Below are 21627 nucleotides of genomic sequence, written 5' to 3' on the forward strand. Positions count from 1 at the left end.
TGTTGTGATAACTATAATGAAAACCCATTAATTTTTCCATATTAAAATGCTAACACTAAAAACTACAAACTTCCGGTCGTCTCCCATACTCTAGGTAGTCTACTTTTACAGTCAGGTTATTTTATAAAATAAAAAATAATTACTGGTTTGTATAATGAAGGTTTTTTATTCTAATGTGTTTGGTATTTAGGCTATCTACATTAGGCTATCCACATTAGCCTACAAATTGGCTCACCAGCTCAAGGTCCAATGTAGAATTGTCCCATTGTGAAATTGGATTTTATTATCACTTTCGGCTGTATGTCGTGTCAAAAACCCTTCCCCACGAAAAAAAATCACAGAATTACATGCTTCAAAATCCAGGGAAAGCTGCAGAAACCAGAGAAACACTAAACCTGCAATAAAAGGGTCAAAGAAGTCTTATGTCCAGCACAAACTGTTGCTATGTCTCCTGGTATACTCAAGTGATGTGGCATTTTTAATTGTCTCTTAATTGGTAATCATTCAGTAAATGTATTTTAGGTGTGGTGACCAAAGTTTCTGTAGAAAACCTTATTTAACTTTAATGCAGTCCCGGACCATCACAGCTGACATAAGTTTGATTTGGTATATTCAAGTGTAATGCATTTAAGGCTAAGATATGGCAGTGAACTACACTTATATTATTTTAAAACTAGTTTCCAAAGGTTTGGAGGACAATGGACATATTTTAGTCCCAGTACCATATGCTTCTGAAGGAGGAGAAAACAATCTTTTGATTCACAGTCTGACATGGAAGTACAAATCTGTCACAATGGAATGCACATATCTCAGTTTGTCCTGATGTTTCCCAAAGCAGATCTTCGTTCCTGTCTAAATAGGCCTTACTGTTGAAATAAATTTATGGCCTGGAATTCCAATTCCGAAATGGTCCCAATATGGTTAGTGCTCTTATCTTTGTGTATTTTTTACTTGGAGCTATCTGTCTTTGTGCACGTCGCTGTGAGATTCTGCTTACCATGCATTTAACAACAGCACACCTTATTCACAATTATTTGAATTCATTCTCTAGTCTAAAAAAAAAAAATGAACAAAGTGAAGCACACAAATAAGGGATATCTTGTGCGTGCCAGCTCTGCTTGAGCATCTCTGTTTATAATTAGATTGCTTGTTGTGCTATTCAGTAGCCATCTGAATAACAAAAAATCCCAGTTGGATCTGATCAGCTATTACTTTTGCCTCGCAGGCTGATACTGTCACGTTTCTCACGTCACGTCTAATCCCTCTGGCACAGTGGGACCCCTGTCTTTGCTCAGATCTGTCATCCCATTTTTCCGCAAGAAGAACAGAAAGGAATGACTGGGGTGGAAAATAATCCAAATAGAGATGTATCAGCACGAACGCTGGAAATGGCCCCTGCCAATGTATCCTGTGTGTGTGTGCTTTTTTTTGTTTTACAATATGGCCAAGCTACACAGAACAAATTGCTTCTGGATGCCTGAAATGGATTCCAAGAGCTAGCTAGTACAAAAGGACAATGGTCACAATTGAATCAGTATTTCATTAAATTTGTATTACCTAACCTAATATTTAGACAAATCTAAACCTGATTAGGAAAATACATGACATGCAGAATCCCCCTCGTTAATCTTAGCTTTTAATAGTAGTCAAACTGAAGAATTACTCATCTAGCCATTTCAGCTGGATCAATAGTTTTATGAGTGTTGTTGGTTTCGTATTCTGCGCTTGATATGTTAGGAAGCATGTGCCTTCTCTCCATGTGGAAGCTTGGATCCCTTTCTGTGCAATGAGATTCATGGCTATGTATCTGGTCTGCCCATCAGACCACTCTATCTCTCTCCCCCCCCCCCCCCCCCCCCCTCTCTCTCTTTCTCTCTTTCCCTCCCTCTCTCTCTTTCTCTCTTCCTCTCACTCTCTCTCTCTCTCAATGCGATTCAGCTCCTGCTGGTCACCAGGAACATGTCTCTGAGACTACAGTCAAGTCCAGGACGAACTAGGGAGTGTGATTGATGTGTGCAGATTCTGTCATCTACACACCCTCATGCCAGTGGAAGCAATATTGGCCATATTTCTTCCGTGGTACATTAAAGAATTTGGAAAGCATTGCATCTTATATGGTTGTGCTGCTTTCATATATTTGAGATGAATAAGGGTAGTTTCTTCTAATGAATTACATTTTGCTAGAGGATTTGTATGTGCTTTAGTGGGAAAGTGTTTATAGGTGGTGATGGTAATTTTGCTACCACAGACTTGGAACCAAAGTCAGAAAAATGGTGTTCAATCAGGAAACGTCAGGCCTTTATTGGTTCAACTGAGCGCATTCAGATAGGGGGAGGAATGACTTCTCTAATTCTAAGAAGAAAAGTTTAAGAATCAGTTTTCAGTTTCAGTTTCAGTTTGTTTATTTGTTCGAGAGGGACAGTGTACATTAATAAAAATTAAAATGTAAATGCACCCAATTATAGCCAAAAGGCTAGTTTCCATTGGCAGAGTGAAAAAGGCTAAACAACCTAAAAAAAAAGGAATAAACGTATATATCAAACATAACATTGACGAAAAAAAATAAAATAAAATAAAATCCCAATCAGCGTTTCCGTTGTCCGGTAATCACCGGACATTGTCAGAAAAAAAATTGAAATGTCCGAAAATATTAGAGCTCACCGGTCAAATTGTCTGATTGGAATTTCTTAAAAATCACGTCTCACAAACACAATCTGAATTTGGCAACAATCCTAATATTAAGGCCTATAAAGCAAACGTGCACTGCCCTTATTATGTCTTAAAGGAACAGGCTAATCTGCAGTTATTAAACAACACGCATATGCTGCATTTTAAATAAAGCGCAAACCGTCGGTAACAAACAAGGAGTGAACATGTCCAAGCAGACTAAAGCTTTTTTTCAGAGGCCAAACGCAACTGATGAGGGTAAACCGTCTGACGAGGGTGAACCTGTAATACCTGCAGTGTTGCATCTGAACGCGTTTCATTTCATTTTACTGTCTATGCCCGTGCGTGAGCGCGCCGAAGTTGTGTAGGATCCGAGAGCGGTATTGCAGACAGATAGAGATTTGGAAAAATTATAGCTCGCAGCATATTGAAAAAACGAACTGAACAAGTTAATATTTTGGAGCTGTGAACTTTTGAATTTGAAATTATGAACTGAACTAGTTCATGTAGAAAGTGAACTTTCCAAACAATGACTACCTGAAGCCCTAGATGTTCGAACAGCTTCACCAGAGAAAAGGCCGAAATGTCGGGCGTTTAGCGTTATGGAGTGACAAGTAATTGATAGTCACAGTGAAATGTTCTGTTAGCACTGCGAAAAAGGCGACGCAAAGGATTCACAAGAGGGTCAAATAATTTTAGAATGAACATAGTCAGAGCAATGACCATGTTGCCGCGCTCAACTTAACGCCACAGCAGGTTGCGATTAACGGACACTTATCGACGCGCATCAGACATTAATGTTTTTTTTCCCCCATTGTAAACTTAGGCAAATAAACATGTTGCATTCTAAACTACCTGATTATATTATTATTTAAGCTACGCATGCCGTCAGTTTTCTTCAATAGGCTAATTTAGAAGCAGAAATAGATATTTGGCCGGCTTATCATTAAAATGTCCGGCAAATTAAAACTCTGCCAGTCATTTTGACCGGCAACATTTTTCTCTAGCGGAACCTCTGATCCCAATATTCAAGCTCTACTGCTTACCCACTAATGATCAGATTTTTGGTTATTTATTAACCATGTTTTAAGATTTCTTTTAAAGCTGTTGAATGAGGTTTATTCTCTAATGTTCTGTGGGAGATGGTTCCATTCCTGGGCTGACCTAACTGAGAAAACCGACTGTCCAAATACACTTTTTTTAAAGGAATATCACAGTCTCCTCTTGCTGCACCTCGAGTAGCACTGGTTGCTGCTGTTCTAAACTTGACTAGGCTGCATAGTGGTGGGGGGGTCAGGTTAAACCGAATTTTTTACATTAAACAGCAGTTCTTAAATGTGATCAGGTTGTCCCAACTTAAAAGTCTGTACTTATGGAGGACTGAACAGTGATGGTGTGATTTAGGTTTTTTGTCAAGTAGTTTGAGAGCCTGATTGTAAAGAGACATGACTGGTAGTAGTGGAGTTGGCATTAGACCAGGTGGGTAAGCAGTAGTTAATGTGAGATAAAATCTGCTAGAACATAAACATTTTAGCAGCCTCATGGACATGTGATTTCTAAGATGCCTAAAGTTGGCCAAGGTGAATTTTAAATTTGTTCATATATTATAAGTAATTTGATTATCAATCAAGATACCAAGATATTTAATCTTGATTCTTTGATCAGAAATAAACACTTTGGGTTCAGTGTGAGACTTTTTAGGGTTTTAGGGAAAAAAAACATAGCTACGGTTTTGGAATTGTTAAGCTGAAGACAACATTTGTATCCTCGAGAAAGTATCTTTGACGTCTTAGATATCTCGGTTTTCTGTAGAAGAGACAGACGTATCTGGGCTAAGACATAAAAATATGAAAAACATATCTTTGCAAAGAGGTAAAAGAACTCTTCAATTACTGGTCTACCTTGCAGGCAGACAGTTAGGCACTAAACAGATGTGAGACACAGGATCAGAAGACATTTTGGGGATCATGTTAGATTAGTTTGTGTAATTTGCTTTAATTCTAGCCATAAGAGACATGAATATAAGATACATATGGATGATGAGTGCCGCTTTTAAAGTCATAATGACTTTAACACTAAATCACCAAGATCAGAGCATTGAACAAAAAATGACTTAACTGAGTTGCTCAAATAAAGGAATTTAACCTCAAACCCTAACGCTTACTCACAGGAAAGGGCAAAACAATGCTTTGACAGTCCTACATTCCACAAGTTGTGACTTATCAAAAAATAAAACTATGATGATTACACTTGGATAACATATGAAATAAGTTCCACCATTCTGCAATAAAACATGTACAATCACCTAATAAAATAATTGGTAATATGATTGGTTCATTATAAATGTGTCAATAACAGCAACAATAAGTGATTGCAAAGATCAACATCAATATCAGAGCAATAGCACTCAGAGAGAGGAACATATAATGGAACCCTCTTCGCTTCGCCTCTTCATAAAAGGCCTATAGTGCGATGTGATTCAACCATACCTAGGGGAGGCTCTATTACTAGGGGGCGACCCCCTCATCCCAGCCCTTGTTCCTCTTAAGGTCCTCTTCAATTTACAACTGTAAGTCCCCTCTTTTTCCCGACAGTGTGTGTCATGTGGATGCAAGATCCCTTTGCAAATGGAAAATAAAACACAACTCCCAGAGGTCAATAGGGATAGATGTGTGTGCAGGGCCACAGTATATAATGTCAATACCTACTGTGGACCGCTCTTCACAGGGTCTGCCCCAAAATTGAATCTCGAGAAGAAAAGTTTATTTATATAGCACACTTCATACACAGAGAGAGACTTCTCGATGTGCTTTAAATAACTCAAAGCCAAAAGAACAACCAACGGTAAAACAAAGACACAATACTAGAAGTCTCTCTCTGTGTATGAAACGTGCTATATAAATAAACTTTTCTTCTCGAGATTCAATTTTGGGGCAATCAGTGTGCTTTAAATAACTCAAAGCCAAAAGAACAACCAACGGTAAAACAAAGACACAATACTAGAAGTCTCTCTCATGGTGATAATTAAACCCCCCAAAACTCATCACTGTTCCTCAAAATTACACATTCATACATTTTTATAATGAAAGTTATCCCTTCATGCCCTTAAATGGCTTCGATGTAGTTCTACACTTTTACCTCATTTAGTATTCGCAGACCGATGAATATGCAAATTAGCCCAGCCTCCATCGATCTGCCTTCGGCTTGATAACTACGTTATCAAACAGCTAATAATCTGTTGCTGACGTAATATAAACTTGGTCCCGATCGCCATCTCGGACTTAGCTAGGTTAAAATGATAAACATCCAGATGTGCAGTTAGGGAGAAAACATTTTACACTTTAGAAAGTCTCTGAAGAAGGCTATCTAGTTCATCATAAGTAATATCATACTAAATGTACACTGACATTATCCGCACTTCCTGACAGGCAAATTTATGGTATTGGCTCCTTAGGTTTGTGACATTTCAAACAAATGCTGTCTGAGTTCTTTGGTACACTGCAGTTCCAAGGTGGAAATACTCATCCATGGCGTTGACTGCTTATTTCGCCAATGTTATGTTGTGTATCATTTAGAAAACACCATATGGACATGCTCACAAGGTTAAAAACCCCTTATGAACATGCTCACAAGGTTAAAAACACCATATGGACATGCTCACAAGGTTAAAAACACCATATGGACATGCTCACAAGGTTAAAAACCCCTTATGAACATGCTCACAAGGTTAAAAACACCATATGGACATGCTCACAAGGTTAAAAACACCATATGAACATGCTCACAAGGTTAAAAACACCATATGAACATGCTCACAAGGTTAAAAACACCATATGGACATGCTCACAAGGTTAAAAACACCATATGAACATGCTCACAAGGTTAAAAACACCATATGAACATGCTCACAAGGTTAAAAACACCATATGAACATGCTCACAAGGTTAAAAACACCATATGGACATGCTCACAAGGTTAAAAGTACCATATGGACATGTTCACAAGGTTAAAAACACCATATGGACATGTTCACAAGGTTAAAAACACCATATGGACATGCTTACAAGGTTAAAAACACCATATGAACATGCTCACAAGGTTAAAAACACCATATGAACATGCTCACAAGGTTAAAAACACCATATGGACATGCTTACAAGGTTAAAAACACCATATGAACATGCTCACAAGGTTAAAAACACCATATGAACATGCTCACAAGGTGACAAACTTGATTTACACTGGAGAGGGTCTTAAGATTGAAAAAAAAAGATAAAAAATATATCTTTTTTAAATTAAAAGAAAGTGCAAAGTACATACAATATAAAAGAAAGCTAAATTAGCTGAAACAAATCTTGAAAATACATAAATATAATATAAAACAGAGTGGAAGTAGTCCCGATTGTGTATTTATCTCTTTCAGAACACCAGATACAGAACCACAGAGCAAAAGCCCAATTATCCTGCTGCTTATATAAGAGTTGTTTCCATACAGTGGTGAGGCTGAAAGCCTGATTCAAATTTGTCAAAATTACCACTTATGTCCAGGAAATTGCAAAGGTGATTAAACGCATCTTTCCCAAGGATCTTAGCTTTAAAAGGAAGGTTTGCGACAGGTCTACAATTGTTTAACACAGAGGCATTCAGAGTTCTCTTTTTTAGGAGTGGCTGAATGTCAGCTGTTCTTAGTGACTTGGGGAAATGCCTGATAGCAGTGAGCTAGTAACTATTTGCTGCAGCGCAATTGCTACAGGGTTAATAGTTTGAAAAATACTTAAATAGTTTAAGAAGTCAGGCAACAGTGTGCCGAGACATGATGTTGATGATTTAAGATGCCAAACTGTTTCCTCAACATCTTTTTGGTCAGTTGTATTAAATTGTGACAAAATAATCAAATTATTTCAAGGTGGTCATGGCAACAGCATAGTTTCATTGTTTGACTGTGTGGTGGTGATGATCAGTCTAATAGAGGCTTTGTTTGTAGAGGTCAAAGTGGATTTAAAGTTTAGTTTTTCTCCACTTATATTCAGCTTTCCTTCTTACTATTTTCAGGGCTCTTACCATTATGGTGTTTCTCCACGGTGCTTTCTGTTCGCTCAAAGTTTTCCTGACTTTTACTGGTGCACAGTGGTGGACGAAGTACACTAACTATGTATGTACTTGTATAGATACCTGGTGTAAAATATTACTCCAGTAAAAGTAGAAGTATGCACTTTAAATGTCCACTTAAGTAGAAGTATAAAAGTATTTGCCTTCAAATATACTTAAGTATTAAAAGTAAAAGTACCTTAATTAATTATGGTTCTAATGGCCTTTTATCATTTTCACATCAAAGCTCGGGTCAATCAACTGATATAAGAGGAATATACTACTGTCTATTTAAAAGAGTATAATCACAAAACATTGAAAGCTATCTTTTGCCATTAGGTAAGACAAAGTGGTTATGAAATACAACAGAACAATTATTTAATTTGACATTTATTGGTAACTTAGTTGCACATTTAATTATACAAAAATGTGAAGTTAAACATAAGCTCCTTTACTATATCACATCTGTCGGTCTGTGTTACCCTTAAACTCATAATTCCTGATTTATGTTTCAAAGTATGATAAATACCATTACAGGAACTAGTTCCACAAAATCAGAGAATGTGGTGTTGTAATAGTTTGTGATGGAGACTAGTGTTAGCAGTGATATTCCCTACACAACCTTAGGTACAAAAACAGCACTTGACCTAGTTATGCTAGTTTGTGCTGAAGACTGTTAGCAGTGATACTCCCTACACAACCCTAGGTACAAAAACAAAACACTTGACCTAGGATCTAGTTTTTGCAGAAGTTGCACAAAATGACAGAGCATACCGGTCTGCATCGAAGACTGTAAAGAAGTATGTAGTGATACCTTTACCGAGGGAGTTTGTCAAGAACTGCATGATAAAAGTTTGCGACATCTTGTGCCCTTATAAAAGGCAAGCATTTTTAAATGTGAGCCTGAGCAGAAACTACGTTGATTGTGTATGTTTCTTCCATCATTTAGCGTTACGTAGGCTAAGCTTGAGCATAAAACAGCCTCAAAATGCAGCAGAATTCAACGTAGCTCACGCTCAACGAACGAACCAAACTGACAAAACCGAAAGGACTTCAGAGCAAATAGCGCTAATCCCTGATTGGTGTGATTGTGAACTCACTCTGACCTTTCATTATTTGATTCGCTTTGGGAAAAAGGAACGAGAGGCTTTACTAAATGTAATGGAGTAAAAAGTACGAATTTTCACTTTGAAATGTAGTGGAGTGAAAGTATAAAGTCTCACCAAATAGAAATACTTGAGTAAAGTACAGATACATAGATATGTTACTTAAGTACAGGAACGAATTACATTTACTTCGTTACTGTCCACCACTGCTGGTGCATCAATATCCGTGGCAATTGATATTTTCAAGTTAAAGTTACCCAGGAGTATATCAACTGTCTTTGCACTCCTGCAGTAAGCTATGGCTTCCATAAACTAAGCGCTAGTACTCTTGTTTATGTGTCTTCTCTGAACTGAAACTGTGCTTATTTGAACCTCTGGAGTGATAAGTAAATCAAAGAAGACACAAGGAAAGTCAGAAAGGGCCAAGGATTTATCCATAACAGAAGAAATGTAGAGACCTTCAGAGATAACCAGATCCAAAGTGTGGCTTGGTGTGCATAGGCTCTTTGTCATGCTGCAAGAGACTAACGGACAATGAACTGAATTTGACTGGTGCCTGTGGGAACAGTAGCACTGCTGCCTTCTGCTAACCATGTCTCAGTAATAAACAGAACATCTCAATTGTAGGATATTATATTGTCAGGATTATTTGTTGGCTAGAGATCTGATGTTAAGTAGAACTAGTTTTGTGGAGATAATATGAGCCCCTGGGTCTGTCGGAGGTTGTCATGATACAGGTAACAGATCAGACCAATTTACCTCATAAGCTGAATGTACTCAATTCCTTCTATTTCTAATTAACACAGGAATAAAGAACATTACCGGCCTACCGAGCGAGGAACTGGAGAGAGGGGGTGCCCTGCATTTTTGGGGGTAGAACTCATGGGCTGGCTGAGGTAGACAGAGAGAGTTTAGTCCTAGGACACACCAGTTCCTCCATCTTCTCTGTGAAATCCATATGTGGGTGGGAGAATGTTGAGCAAGAGAGGGTGGGGGATGACAGAGATTACTGCTGTGATTCTGTTGGTGTCCTTAACAGATAATGTAGGTCATCATATCTCTTGTCCATTGCCAGACACTCAGCCTGTGACACCAGTGCTGGATATTGTGGCGGCTCTATGCCATCTATATGCTATGTCTCTACCTGTGAGGAGGTGTTTGGTGATCCTTCATCATGGTCAGAGGCAGGCGGAGGAGGCTGTGGGTGCACCTGTGTAGTGTTGAACCAGATCAGTGGCAAAGAGCAAGGAGAAGTTTGTCCTTCAGTGCTTTCCCTCCAGTCTTGCTTACATGGGCACCATCAGCCCTGAAGAAATCTCCGCACCCACACAATAGATGGAAATTGTGAATATAATGCAGACCCTTTACAGCAGTCTTGAGTGCTGTGCATGGGTCCTGTCGTTTTGATGGCTGGTGGACAAATGGCTGTTGATAAAAATGTCTGGTTTTATATAATTCTGTGCCTCTCAACGTCGAGAGGTCAACGTCTGCTGTTTGGGTCTACACTTAAGAAATGAAAGATGAAAAAGAACTAAAAGCCAGAAGCAAGCAGAGAGCAGGCAGATAGCATGTAGCCAGCAGGAAGCAGAAAGACAAAGTCTGGTTTCCGAGAACTTTTCCTCTATGTCAATTAAAACCAATTCAAACAATTTCCCCTTTCAAAAAAGTCAATGGTCAGATGTATTTGTCTTGATGTTTTCTTATCCTGGTAAAACATTCTAACTCCATTTCTTACACATTCACTCACTCAGGGCCTGGGTCAACTGGCATGACGGGGAAACAAAGACAAGACAAGATCATTTGAGCTCTTTGAGTTCCCAAGACCACTGCCTCAAGTGTCTTTCCTTCGTCAAGTGCCCTTTTCCAGATGTCAGTCACGGGATCAGAGAACACATTCCTGACAGTCTAAATAAGAACACCTTCATTTTGGAGAACATGTTAAACTAATAACTATTTAACTCTAATTGTAGCTATAAGAGACACCTGCATATAAGATTCCGAAGAATAATGAGTCTGATTCACAGCTCTGGTTACAAGGGTTACACAGCTGATGTTGGAATTTTCATTTTTGTCTGAGATAGCATAAAGAGATAGTTAATGAACGAAGAGAACTGAATGCATTTTCTAGTGGTAAATAAACAAACAAGCAAGCTAAATGGGGGAAACACGTTAATGACTTGCTTATTAACCATATGGCGGAACAGTTTGCTGAATGACTGATGGAGCACAGGGGGGAGCACAGTAACCTGGCCTCAGGGACTCTGGACTAATACCCTTCACAGCAACCACTCATTAAATCTCCACACAGCCTCCCAAGGGGGAACAGCGCCAGGCTCGGCCTTGCAGATCACATGAGTCGCAACACGGGAGAAATACCTTGTAGAGACTGTGAAATTTCTCGGTTTTAAATGCTTTTAAAGACAGTTTTATAGCAACATCTCGGAAGTCCAGATGCCAATATTTACTGCAGTGATGAGGCTTAAAATGACTGGGGGGGGGTTATGATAGAAGACTATTGCAGACTATTTATTAAATTCAGTGACCACGAAAAAACAATTGAACCCTATCACAGCGCTGGTGTTACCATGAACATTTAAATAGGTAGACAAATACTGGTGCTTAAACTAAAGGTCAATAAACTGCTTAACTGTTAAAACACATCCTGTAATTTCAGTCTCAGGTGAAAATGTGATAAACCTTCTCAGGAATCTGTACATAGTTTATTTAAGGATGGCACAGCTGTGATTACAGGTTAATGAAGATGGGTAGTTGTAAATCTGGATGACATTGTTATAAATTGGGTTTGGAGATTTGGACCTCACAATTATATTTAATCATGACTCTTAAAAAGCCCCATAAATCCTATCATGATATTGAAATATGTATCTCGCAACATATTGGGATCACTATGTTAAAGCAGAAGCTGACAGCACACCAAACTAAATTCTGTGCACTTTTGCAGAAGATTCAAAACACTTCCACTGATTCTGACCTGTTTTCCTTTCTTCCTAACTCTCTCTCTCTCTCTCTCTCTCTCTCTCTCTCTCGCTCTCTCTCTCTCTCTCTGTAGGTGGGCTGCAAGGTGCTGCAGATTTTGCACTTGTACATGCTGGGTTGCACATACTTCTGGATGCTGTGCGAAGGTGTATACCTACACACACTCATCGTGGTGGCTGTGTTCGCAGAGGAGCAACACCTGCACTGGTACTACCTCCTAGGATGGGGTGAGGCACACACACACACACACACACACACACACACACACACACACACACACACACACATACACACACACACACACACACACACACACACACACACACATACACACACACACACACACACACACACACACACACAAATAAACACACACACACACACACGCACACAAATACACACAGTGACAGTTTTTCCAACACATTTCTATGGGTGACTCCCTTCCCATCTCTACCCTGCCATTTTTTCTCTTTAAGTGAGCTCTGCTTTGATTTAGCATCCCCATAAAATCCCGCTGTGAGTGTTGTCTCACGTATCCAATATAATCATGAGCATGTGTGAAGCTCGCTGTTGCAACTTAAGTCATCCGACGGGCCCTCTCCTCTGACCCTGCATCTGCAAGCCTCCTGCTTTGTCTAATTTACTGCTCAGAAGACTGCTCCGCACCATGTGTTCTCACACACACACACACACACACAAACACACAAACACACACACACAAACACACACACACACACACACACACACACACACACACACACACACACACACATGCATACATACAGATCAAATACACAACGGACAGCAAAGGAAAGCAAACAAATGAGGATATAGCTGCTAAATCAGCTTGGAGACACACATACCACACGGTCACCATAGCGATTCGATATCCAAGGGCCACCCTTGGAGGTCATACTTCACGCCTCTGCCTCAGTATTTATTCCATGGCTGTTTATTGTACGTGCCTCAGCTTCACTATCCATTTAGGCCACAGGGAAACCCACTAATAAATGTTAGCTGACTTCCGCTGTGTTTGCAAGTGAGATGTGCCAAGGGTGGCCAGACTGGCCACTGCCACTGCCCTTCAGATAAATGGGCAGTATCAGCCACCAGTGGTGAGCTGGAATTCAAGATGGCGCGATAACCTCAGGCAGTATCAGTCACAGCTCCGACGGGACAGAGAGCGGTAGGGAGGGAGGCAGGGAGGAGGATGAGCGAAGGGCAGCCATGGTACATCTGCGAACAGTCTGCTGGACCGCCAAGCCTCATTGGCTTTTAAAACCGAGACGCCCATTCTCATCTGTTTATGGCTGGTGCTACAAATAAAAGAGCTAGCATAAATGGTGTCCGCCCCACTGATGATTAATTACTCTCTTCATCAATGGAGTGCTGCCGGGTTGTTGGAGCGCGGCAGTGGAGCAAAAAAGAACAGCCCAACATCCTAACACGGATTGTTTGAAACTGGATTTTTATTCCAGTGGGCTGACTTTTTGCGGTTCAGCAACGCTACTTGTGCCACAGTAACTCACACAGTACAATTTTGCTGAACTTTGTTGTACTGCGCCGTGCATACCTTGCTGCTGCAAATTTAGTTTGTACCTGGGCAGTGCGCCCGCTGTTTTGACATTGTGGTGGTGGCGGCTCGTGATTTTACCGGTCATTGTGACATTGATGCTCTGAGTGTCACACTAACAAGATCTCTGTCCTTCACTCTTCTCTTTGCTCCTCTCTCTTTCTCTTTCTCTTTCTCTGTCTCCCCTCTCTCTGTCTCCCACCCCTCCTCCTTCTCTCTTTCCCAATGTAGGATTCCCATTAGTCCCCACAGTCATCCATGCTGTTGCCAGGAAGCAATACTTCGATGACAAGTGAGTCCCCCCCCCCCCCCCCCCCCCCAAGTTTTGTCTTTTAAAAAGTAAATACAAGCTGAACCCAATGAGATTGGTAAAAAGACATAACACTGAATAACATATAGAGTATATATATTTATTTCGATATGCATACACAACTACCACTATACTAGACAAAATAAATATATAATAATAATAATAATAGAATACAGTATAATTTAACTTTAAGGCAAGACATTAACAGCACAGAGTAGAGAGAGCCAAGGCATGATTCATTGTTAATCAAGTTTGTTTGTTTGTGTCTATGTTTGTTTGTTGTGTCTATGTTTGTTTTCACTCCTTACCATCTAGCTGCTGGCTGAGTGCAGACACCCATCTGCTTTACGTGGTGCACGGCCCTATTATGGCAGCACTGGTGGTGAGTTAGACCTCTTGTGCGTTATCTTCCATTCGCTTCAAATGCTGAGGTAAATCCATTGTCTGAAATGGCTCCTCTAGTATGAGTGTGAAACTGCTCACTGGTAGTACCAGCATATTATTCTTTTTGTGGCATCTTTAATGGCTTTGACCTGAAGTTTGTGTGGAAGGGAAAAGAAGGCATTTAATGACTTATCCAGCTTTTATGGATTCCTCTTAGAGTACTGTTTGCACCCTCATAAATCATTTTCAGATGCAGGTGTGTTTTTTATAGTTGGCGAATATCCCTGTTCAAATGGGGTCTCACAGACGTAAATGGGCTTTGTAAAGACAGTCATATATCTTCTTTTTCTTCTTCTTCTTCTTTTCATGTTGTTCTTATTATTCATTTTCTTTCTCTTTTTGCTTTTTCTTCTTCCTCTTCCTCTTAATTTTCTTGGTTTTCCTCTTTTTCTCCCCTACCCCAGGTGAATCTGTTCTTTTTGCTGAACATTGTGCGGGTTCTGGTGACCAAGCTGAGGGACACTCACCGGGCCGAATCCAACATGTACATGAAGGCGGTGCGGGCCTTCCTCATCCTGGTGCCGCTGCTGGGGATCCAGTTTGTCATCCTCCCGTGGCGACTGCAGAGCCGGCTGGCCGGCGAAATCTACGACGTCGTCATGAACATATTCATGCACTACCAGGTGAGAGAGAGAGAGAGAGAGATAGAGAGAGAGAGAATGAAAACAGTCACTGTTAAGAAATACAGGGATAGAGAAGGAATAAATGAAAAAAGCAGACAGACTAAGAGGTAGTGAGAGAGACTGAGAAGGCAGCTTTCCAAAGATTTTATTGTAAGCATAACATGTTCAGAGGAGAGGTCATTGACAGCTGTACAGTAAACTTTTGTTTTGTAACTGGTCAGCCGAATGCGTTTGCCCTAACCATGAATAACTGTCAAACAGCTAAGGCTACAGCAGCACTGTACCCTCTCTTGCTATTGCTGATGAAAAAGAAAGTTCTGCAGCATTCTTCACTAGTTAGTTCTGTGATTGTGTATCAGGGAAAATCATTTTCTTCTCAGATTGCCATTTTGAAACACCCAAGACCTGCTTAAGCAAACCCTCATCTTAGTAATCACACTTCTGCTTTATTCTCTACCCAGGGATTGCTGGTGGCAACAATATTCTGCTTTTTCAATGGAGAGGTAAGCATGACTGTTTGCCTATGGCAGACTCATAAAGATCTAGTAAATAAAATATCACATAAACTATATTTCCCCAAGGAGCAACTCCATGCATACTAAAGTGAATAACACAGCCGATGTGAACACACGGTACAATATGGGCTCGATGCAGTGTACTAACACAGTCTTTGTGGCTCTATATATAGCAAACTGACAGTGCAGATTGTATATGCTGAAGTGAATAACACAACATACAATATGTCAACACACAACACAACATAAGCTTGATGCAGTTTAGAGACGCAGACGCTAACCGACTACGTGTAAGTTTGCTCAACCGTATTGCTTGCGTGCACGTGTGTGTGTGTGTGTGTGTGTGTGTGTGTGTGTGTGTGTGTGTGTGTGTGTGTGTGTGTGTGTGTGTGTGTGTGTGTGTGTGGGTGGATGCCGTGCTCCAAGTCTCACATGGCGAAAATCCTCGCTGAACCAGATCCCTGCTGATGCATGAAGCCAGTGGTCAGTCAAGCATTCAGTCAGCTTTTTCCGGGTCAGGTCTTGTCCCGGCTGGCATACCTGTGTCATCGGTTGTTATGGGGAAGGCTCAAATCCATGGTGACATCATGTTGTGGCAAACGAGCACCGAGGTTCACTTGGTTTAACTTCAGCGACCAGGGGGTGGGGATCGGGGGGTGACTCATAGACGCAGATGGACCATACATTTCCATACATCTCAGAGGGACGTGCTGGTACACACATACACACACACACACACACACACACACACACACACACACACACACACACACACTCACATGCACTCACAAGCACGCATGGTCACACACACACACAAACACACACACACACACACACACACACATACACACACACAAGTACACAATTAACACACATGTCTGTTCACATGCTGTCAAATCACACCCACCATCACATGATCACACACTGACAATCATTTCTCAAATCACTCAAATGTATTCACATCCATGTATTCAATGTATTCTCTTATACACACACAATCCAACTCACACACATAGGCTCGGGGGGGAGGGGGGGGTTAACACCTTTTGTTTTCATGTGTTCTCATGATTTTAAGGGCCATTTCTGGGTGTGATCATACCTATTGCCAAGGAAATAGTTGTGAATTTACCATCAGACCATTACTATTTGCTTGACAGTTGTGTAGAATACAAGGAAACCATTTATTGATGTAATCTATGCCGTGACAATTTAGATTTGGTGCTAATACTGGACTTCAGATTTCCATAAATCATATTGGTCAGTCCACAAAAAGACTTGTGTTTTTCAGTTCATCTTATTGCACACTTATTCAGGTCTGAAGTAGGCTGCTAAGCTGTGTCAAGTCAAAGCTTTTTCACCTCAAGGCGCTTGGGCTGTGAAGGCCGCAAAAGCACAGCCACACCCAGAGCACACAAAACGCGAGGCAGCCAGCATGCAACACCAACGCATCTCTCACATAGACCCCTGTTGTTAAAAGGTGCCTGTGTCTATAAAAAAGGAGGGGGGCACAGTGTGAGTCCACTCAAACCCCACATTTTAATCCCCCACCCCTCTTTTTTATACCTGTGCCAGTTCTGCTAGTGTGCTTGTGTACAGCCAGTGCCGGTCACAAATTATTTACCCAGACAAAACAAAGACCAGACAGTCTCCCTTTGTGTTCCTCTTGACTCGCCTGGGACATTAAGGGTAATGCGGGGACCGCTAAAAAACAAATAAAAGTAAATTTAGGGTCCTCAGCATGAGGTTTCTGGCTCGGCGAGAGGTGCGTGCAGAATTAAACAGCTTTTTCAGTAAGGATCCATTGAGAAATTATGTTTTATACATGGGGATTATTTTCGGGCACATTCAGAGAAGTGGGTCAGTTATTAGCTCATAAATGAAAAGTCGCCCCTCATCAGCGTCAATGCAGCCTGGTAAACAATTTGGACGCGTCTACGAAAACAGTTCCAGCTTCTTGGGAATCAAGGCGTGCTTTGACTTATGCTGTTTTGTTTTTGTTGTTTTTTCAGCAAAAATGTTTGTTTGTCTGGTTCCCCTTTGCTGGCCCTCATTTACCCGGTGTTTGTAGTTGGCTATTGGCTATTGGCTTTGTCTTGAATTTATCCACACATTTGGATCTGTTCAGTTTAAAATAAATTGGGAGAGACCAATGGTTTGAACTTGGCTGTGATGCCAGTTTGAAATGCAACTTTTTTAAATTTTTGCCGAGACACTCATCTTCACAAGGTTTCAACCTTAAACGTGTCAAAACCAAAGTCTTCTCTCAAAACCATGTATTCAGTGAAAGTCAATGAAAAAATAAATGCACTGTAAAAATACAGTCAACAGTTACCAATATTAACCAACACTTTGTACATAAAGAGAGGTTTTTGTAAATCCATTGGTTCATTGAGTTCCAAAACAAGTGAACTGCCTCATTGCCCTTTTTTTTTATCTATACTGAGTTTCTGATTGGTGTGTGAACTCTTAGGGCCCTATCTTGCACCCAGCACAATTGTCATTGTCACCGACGCATGTATCATTCCTATCTTGCACCCGGCGCAGAGCGGGATTTTCCCTCCAGAGGCGCGCGTCGAAATGAACTTGCGCCGACATGGGCGGGGCGGAACAGAGAAGGCGTTTCTCAGGCGCAAGTCTTCCCTTGTGGTATCTTGCAGTTTCAAAACGACAGTGCACCGTAGACCAAAAAAAAACTAGTCTAATGTCAGAGGCGCATTGTGTAGAGTCTGTGGCGCGTATTTAGACGCTATTTTAAGGGCGCGTGCTTGGCCGCACAGTATAGGACCTATAGGCTACACTTTACTTCTGTCGTCTACACGAGAGATTTACACCAATTTTTTGGCAAGCCATATAAAACTATAAGGAAAATAAAGTATATACCACATGAGGAAATCATTGTGATATCCATATCCAAGATATTTTAAAAATAGGCATATATCTAGCGTACACATTGACCCAAATGATTCAGGTTAATTGAAGCTGCGTGACATTTTATTTATTGTATGGCTTTGTTGCATTTATTTCATGCCAGTATTATTATAAATCTTGTAAACTCATCTCTGTGTATGTGGACTTTATTTATGTACCTTGGGTTTGGTCAGCTGGTGCACTGGGTTGGGTGCCGATTTCCATGCCCCCAAATCCCTGCACGCTCTCAGGCGTGAGGGATGACGTGGCGATGTCCTCTGCTGCCGTCAGGTCCTGGGTCGAGGCAGATCCACCTCCTGTGAGGCCACGAGAACGTGTGTTACCTGCTTGGATTTCCCACATCTCCGGACGTCATTATAGCGTTTTCGGCATTGTGTAGCCGTTTTCGGGTGCCCCGTAGCAGAAACTATCACGGCAATATCTTCCCATGCTTGCTTGACTTTGCTGACTTTTGGAGGGTTTCTCGCATCCCCATATATATCTATCTCCCGGCTTTTTACAAAGCCATACAATAAATCAAATGTCACGCAGCTTCAATTAACCTGAATCATTTGGGTCAATGTGTACGCTAGATGTATGCCTATTTTTTAAATATCTTGGATATGGATATCACAATGATTTCCTCATGTGGTAAATACTTTATTTTCCTTGTAATTATATATGGCTTGCCAAAAAATTGGTGTAAATCTCACGTCGGTCTCCTCGGCTGTGAACTTTTCCGGTCTTCCTCCAGGTAATTCCGCCATTATAATAACAAGCCGCTATGGAATATGCGCTCCTCGCTCTTAAAGGGAATGTGAGATGACACTCTGATTGGTTTATTGCATATTACGCCCAAACCACACCTATGGCTGAGTAACCTCCTTTGGACCAACCCATTTGACATTTGCGCCGGACGAAAGTGTGTTTTTTCTGCCGTTATAATAGCAAATGCACCATAGAGCCGCCCACACAGGTACTTGCGTTTGGCGCTGTCCTACTTGCGTTTCTGATCGTCTAAATAGGGCCCCTTGTGTTTCCACCCAGGGTATTGTGTTAGTTGGGTTCGACCTGTTATGACTCAAGCTAATGATATTGAATGCTAATGCTTACTAAACAAGCACATGGTGCATCCAGAGATATATGAAGGTTTTTGTGTTTAGTATTTGTGCCTTGTACAAACTCTGATTCATGTGTGAAAACTTCGGAATAGTGTTTATTGTTTATAGTTCTGTTCTGGTTATAGGTCAGTCTTTTGGTTGATGACATGGTTTGAGATGTTAAGGCCCAGTGAAAAACTGAAATTTGTTGTCAATGTTTGTCATATATTTTTAGGTGCAATATCACAGACATACTTAGTTGAAAGCAGTCATTATTCGAAGCATTTTGTTTTTAACAAATTTTACCCCTTTACATTTAACCAAAGCCTGACTGCACAAGTGGGTTGTAACAGAATGAGTGATAAATCAAAGATGTAGAAAGTATAGAAATGTTCTTGATCAAAGTCTTTCGAAGATGAATGTATCAAAGCAACCAAATACATGACTAATGGTCTCAGAGGGGAGTCTTGAGAAATAAATTAAATCGTGGCTTAGTCAGACATGGCACCTGTGCGCTCAAGATGAGAACTCAGAGCTAAAACAGCCTGTCCTATCCTAGCATGTCCACACAGAGCTTGACAACCACATGCATGAAACTGGCTGTTTTGACCGGTTGCCTTCATGCCTGACAGAACTGTGTTGAAGTGCTTGATCAAGCAAAACGTATTTGCGCTTTTCAAAGAACAGTGACGAGTGTGTGTGTGTGTGTGTGTGTGTGTGTGTGTGTGTGTGTGTGTGTGTGTGTGTGTGTGTGTGTGTGTGTGTGCGTTTTACCTTTATCTTAGTGTTTTATGGGTGTTCAGAAATTCACACATTTAGTCAGTTGTTTGTTGCTAAATGCTGTGCTGTACAATGTATTTTGGTACAGCAACATGGGGGAGTCTTCCTCCCTGAGCCCTTTAAATATTCAACACTTAGCTCTCTTATCTGCAGTGCAGAGCAGAGCCCAAGTCAGTAGTTTGGCTGGGGTCATTCGAATTGAATTTCAGGAAAATACACACACACAAATACACATGGTCCTACCTGTATGCAACATTATGTATAGCATTATATCCTGATGAATGCAAAACCCTTCGCATATAGGTCCTTGACCTTGAGTGTGTGTTGGTTTCTTTGCCAGCTGATCTTAGGCTATATAACCAAAGTCCTTATAGGCAAGTGTCACCAACCGGCAGCAATCGTGGTAATGCCTCTGGGCAGCTATTTCTGGCAAACAAGATCAGGCTCCCATCTAAATGAATGGGGAGAGATCAGGCTCCCATCTAAATGAATGGGGAGAGACCATAAGTCCACATAAAATGGTCAAACCGAATCACTGGAATCACTGTTTAAATCTGATATAAACGGCAAAAACTACTTTTCAGTAGTCGCTAAAACCAGGCTGAAGGCGACTGTGCTACCCAAATGTTGTGGCTATTGCTATAGTGACGGTGGAAATAAACAGAATGTTCAGGTGAGGCGAAACATCAGTTATGCCTTTTCTGATAATGTGATTGGCTCTCTACAGGGCACGACTCACAGTTACAGATTCAGCATGTAACTGTACATGTATAAGACTCCCCCATTAATTTTCCCTCTGTGATTGGTCGTCTCCATCAAAAGGTCTCTGGTATAAACCCAACTGTACCTCCATGTTTCTGTCTGTAGGTCCAGGCGGCAGTGAAGAGGCAGTGGATGCAGTACAAGATGCAGTGGGGCCAGCAAAAGAAAGAGCACTGCTCCATGCGGTCCACCTCCTATACAGCCACCTCCATCACAGAGGTGCCTGGCTTCATGTACCACCACGACTGCGGAGGTGCTGGTGGAGTTGGAGAAGAGCTCAATGGCAGGCCCACTGAGGACAGCGAGCTGGTGGCCCTCAAGCTGGGAGACACCTATGCCTGATGGGGGGGTTGGTAGGGAGGTGGGCTGCTGAACACTAGGGGGCGCTGATTCACGGAATGGCCTGCAGAGGCTGTGGGGGGGAAAGGGACGGGAGATGGAATCAGGAGATGTTTCTTTGGAAAGAAAGGTCTGTGGTGATATCAAACACATCAAACTGGACCTCCACCCACCAGCACCCACTCTCTTTGGTGTCCCTTCATCCCAATGTCAGGAGTGGGTCAAGGAGTAAGGCCTGATTGCAATGGTGGAACGACTTTTACATTGTGAAGTAAGGAAACAAAACAGCAATGGTGTTTGTTCATGTGTGTATGGGCAGTGATGCCTCTCCTGAGAGAAACCCAAATGGTGTGTGTTCGTTTTGGTTGGTCCTTACCGTGCTGCTGCTGCTACTGCTTCATCAAAGCATGCAAACA

At 41.2% G+C, this 21627-nt stretch overlaps 1 protein-coding gene across 2 annotated transcripts in view; it reads left to right on the forward strand.

Annotated features, from left to right (window-relative positions):
- The window catches only part of calcr (calcitonin receptor), a gene marked incomplete at its 3' end in the record, with an annotated part of 66525 nt that extends 45311 nt beyond the window's left edge, over positions 1–21214 (forward strand). For both annotated transcript variants that reach the window (XM_080837871.1, XM_080837872.1), the window contains exons 11-16: positions 11932–12085; positions 13663–13723; positions 14057–14123; positions 14590–14808; positions 15270–15311; positions 20978–21214. In XM_080837871.1, the coding sequence (XP_080693997.1) occupies positions 11932–12085; positions 13663–13723; positions 14057–14123; positions 14590–14808; positions 15270–15311; positions 20978–21214 (780 nt within the window). The remainder of the gene's footprint in view (positions 1–11931; positions 12086–13662; positions 13724–14056; positions 14124–14589; positions 14809–15269; positions 15312–20977) is intronic.
- Between the last annotated feature and the right edge of the window lie 413 nt (positions 21215–21627).

The sequence above is a fragment of the Sprattus sprattus genome (genome assembly GCF_963457725.1).
Source record: "Sprattus sprattus genome assembly, chromosome: 4".
NCBI lineage: Eukaryota > Metazoa > Chordata > Actinopteri > Clupeiformes > Clupeidae > Sprattus > Sprattus sprattus.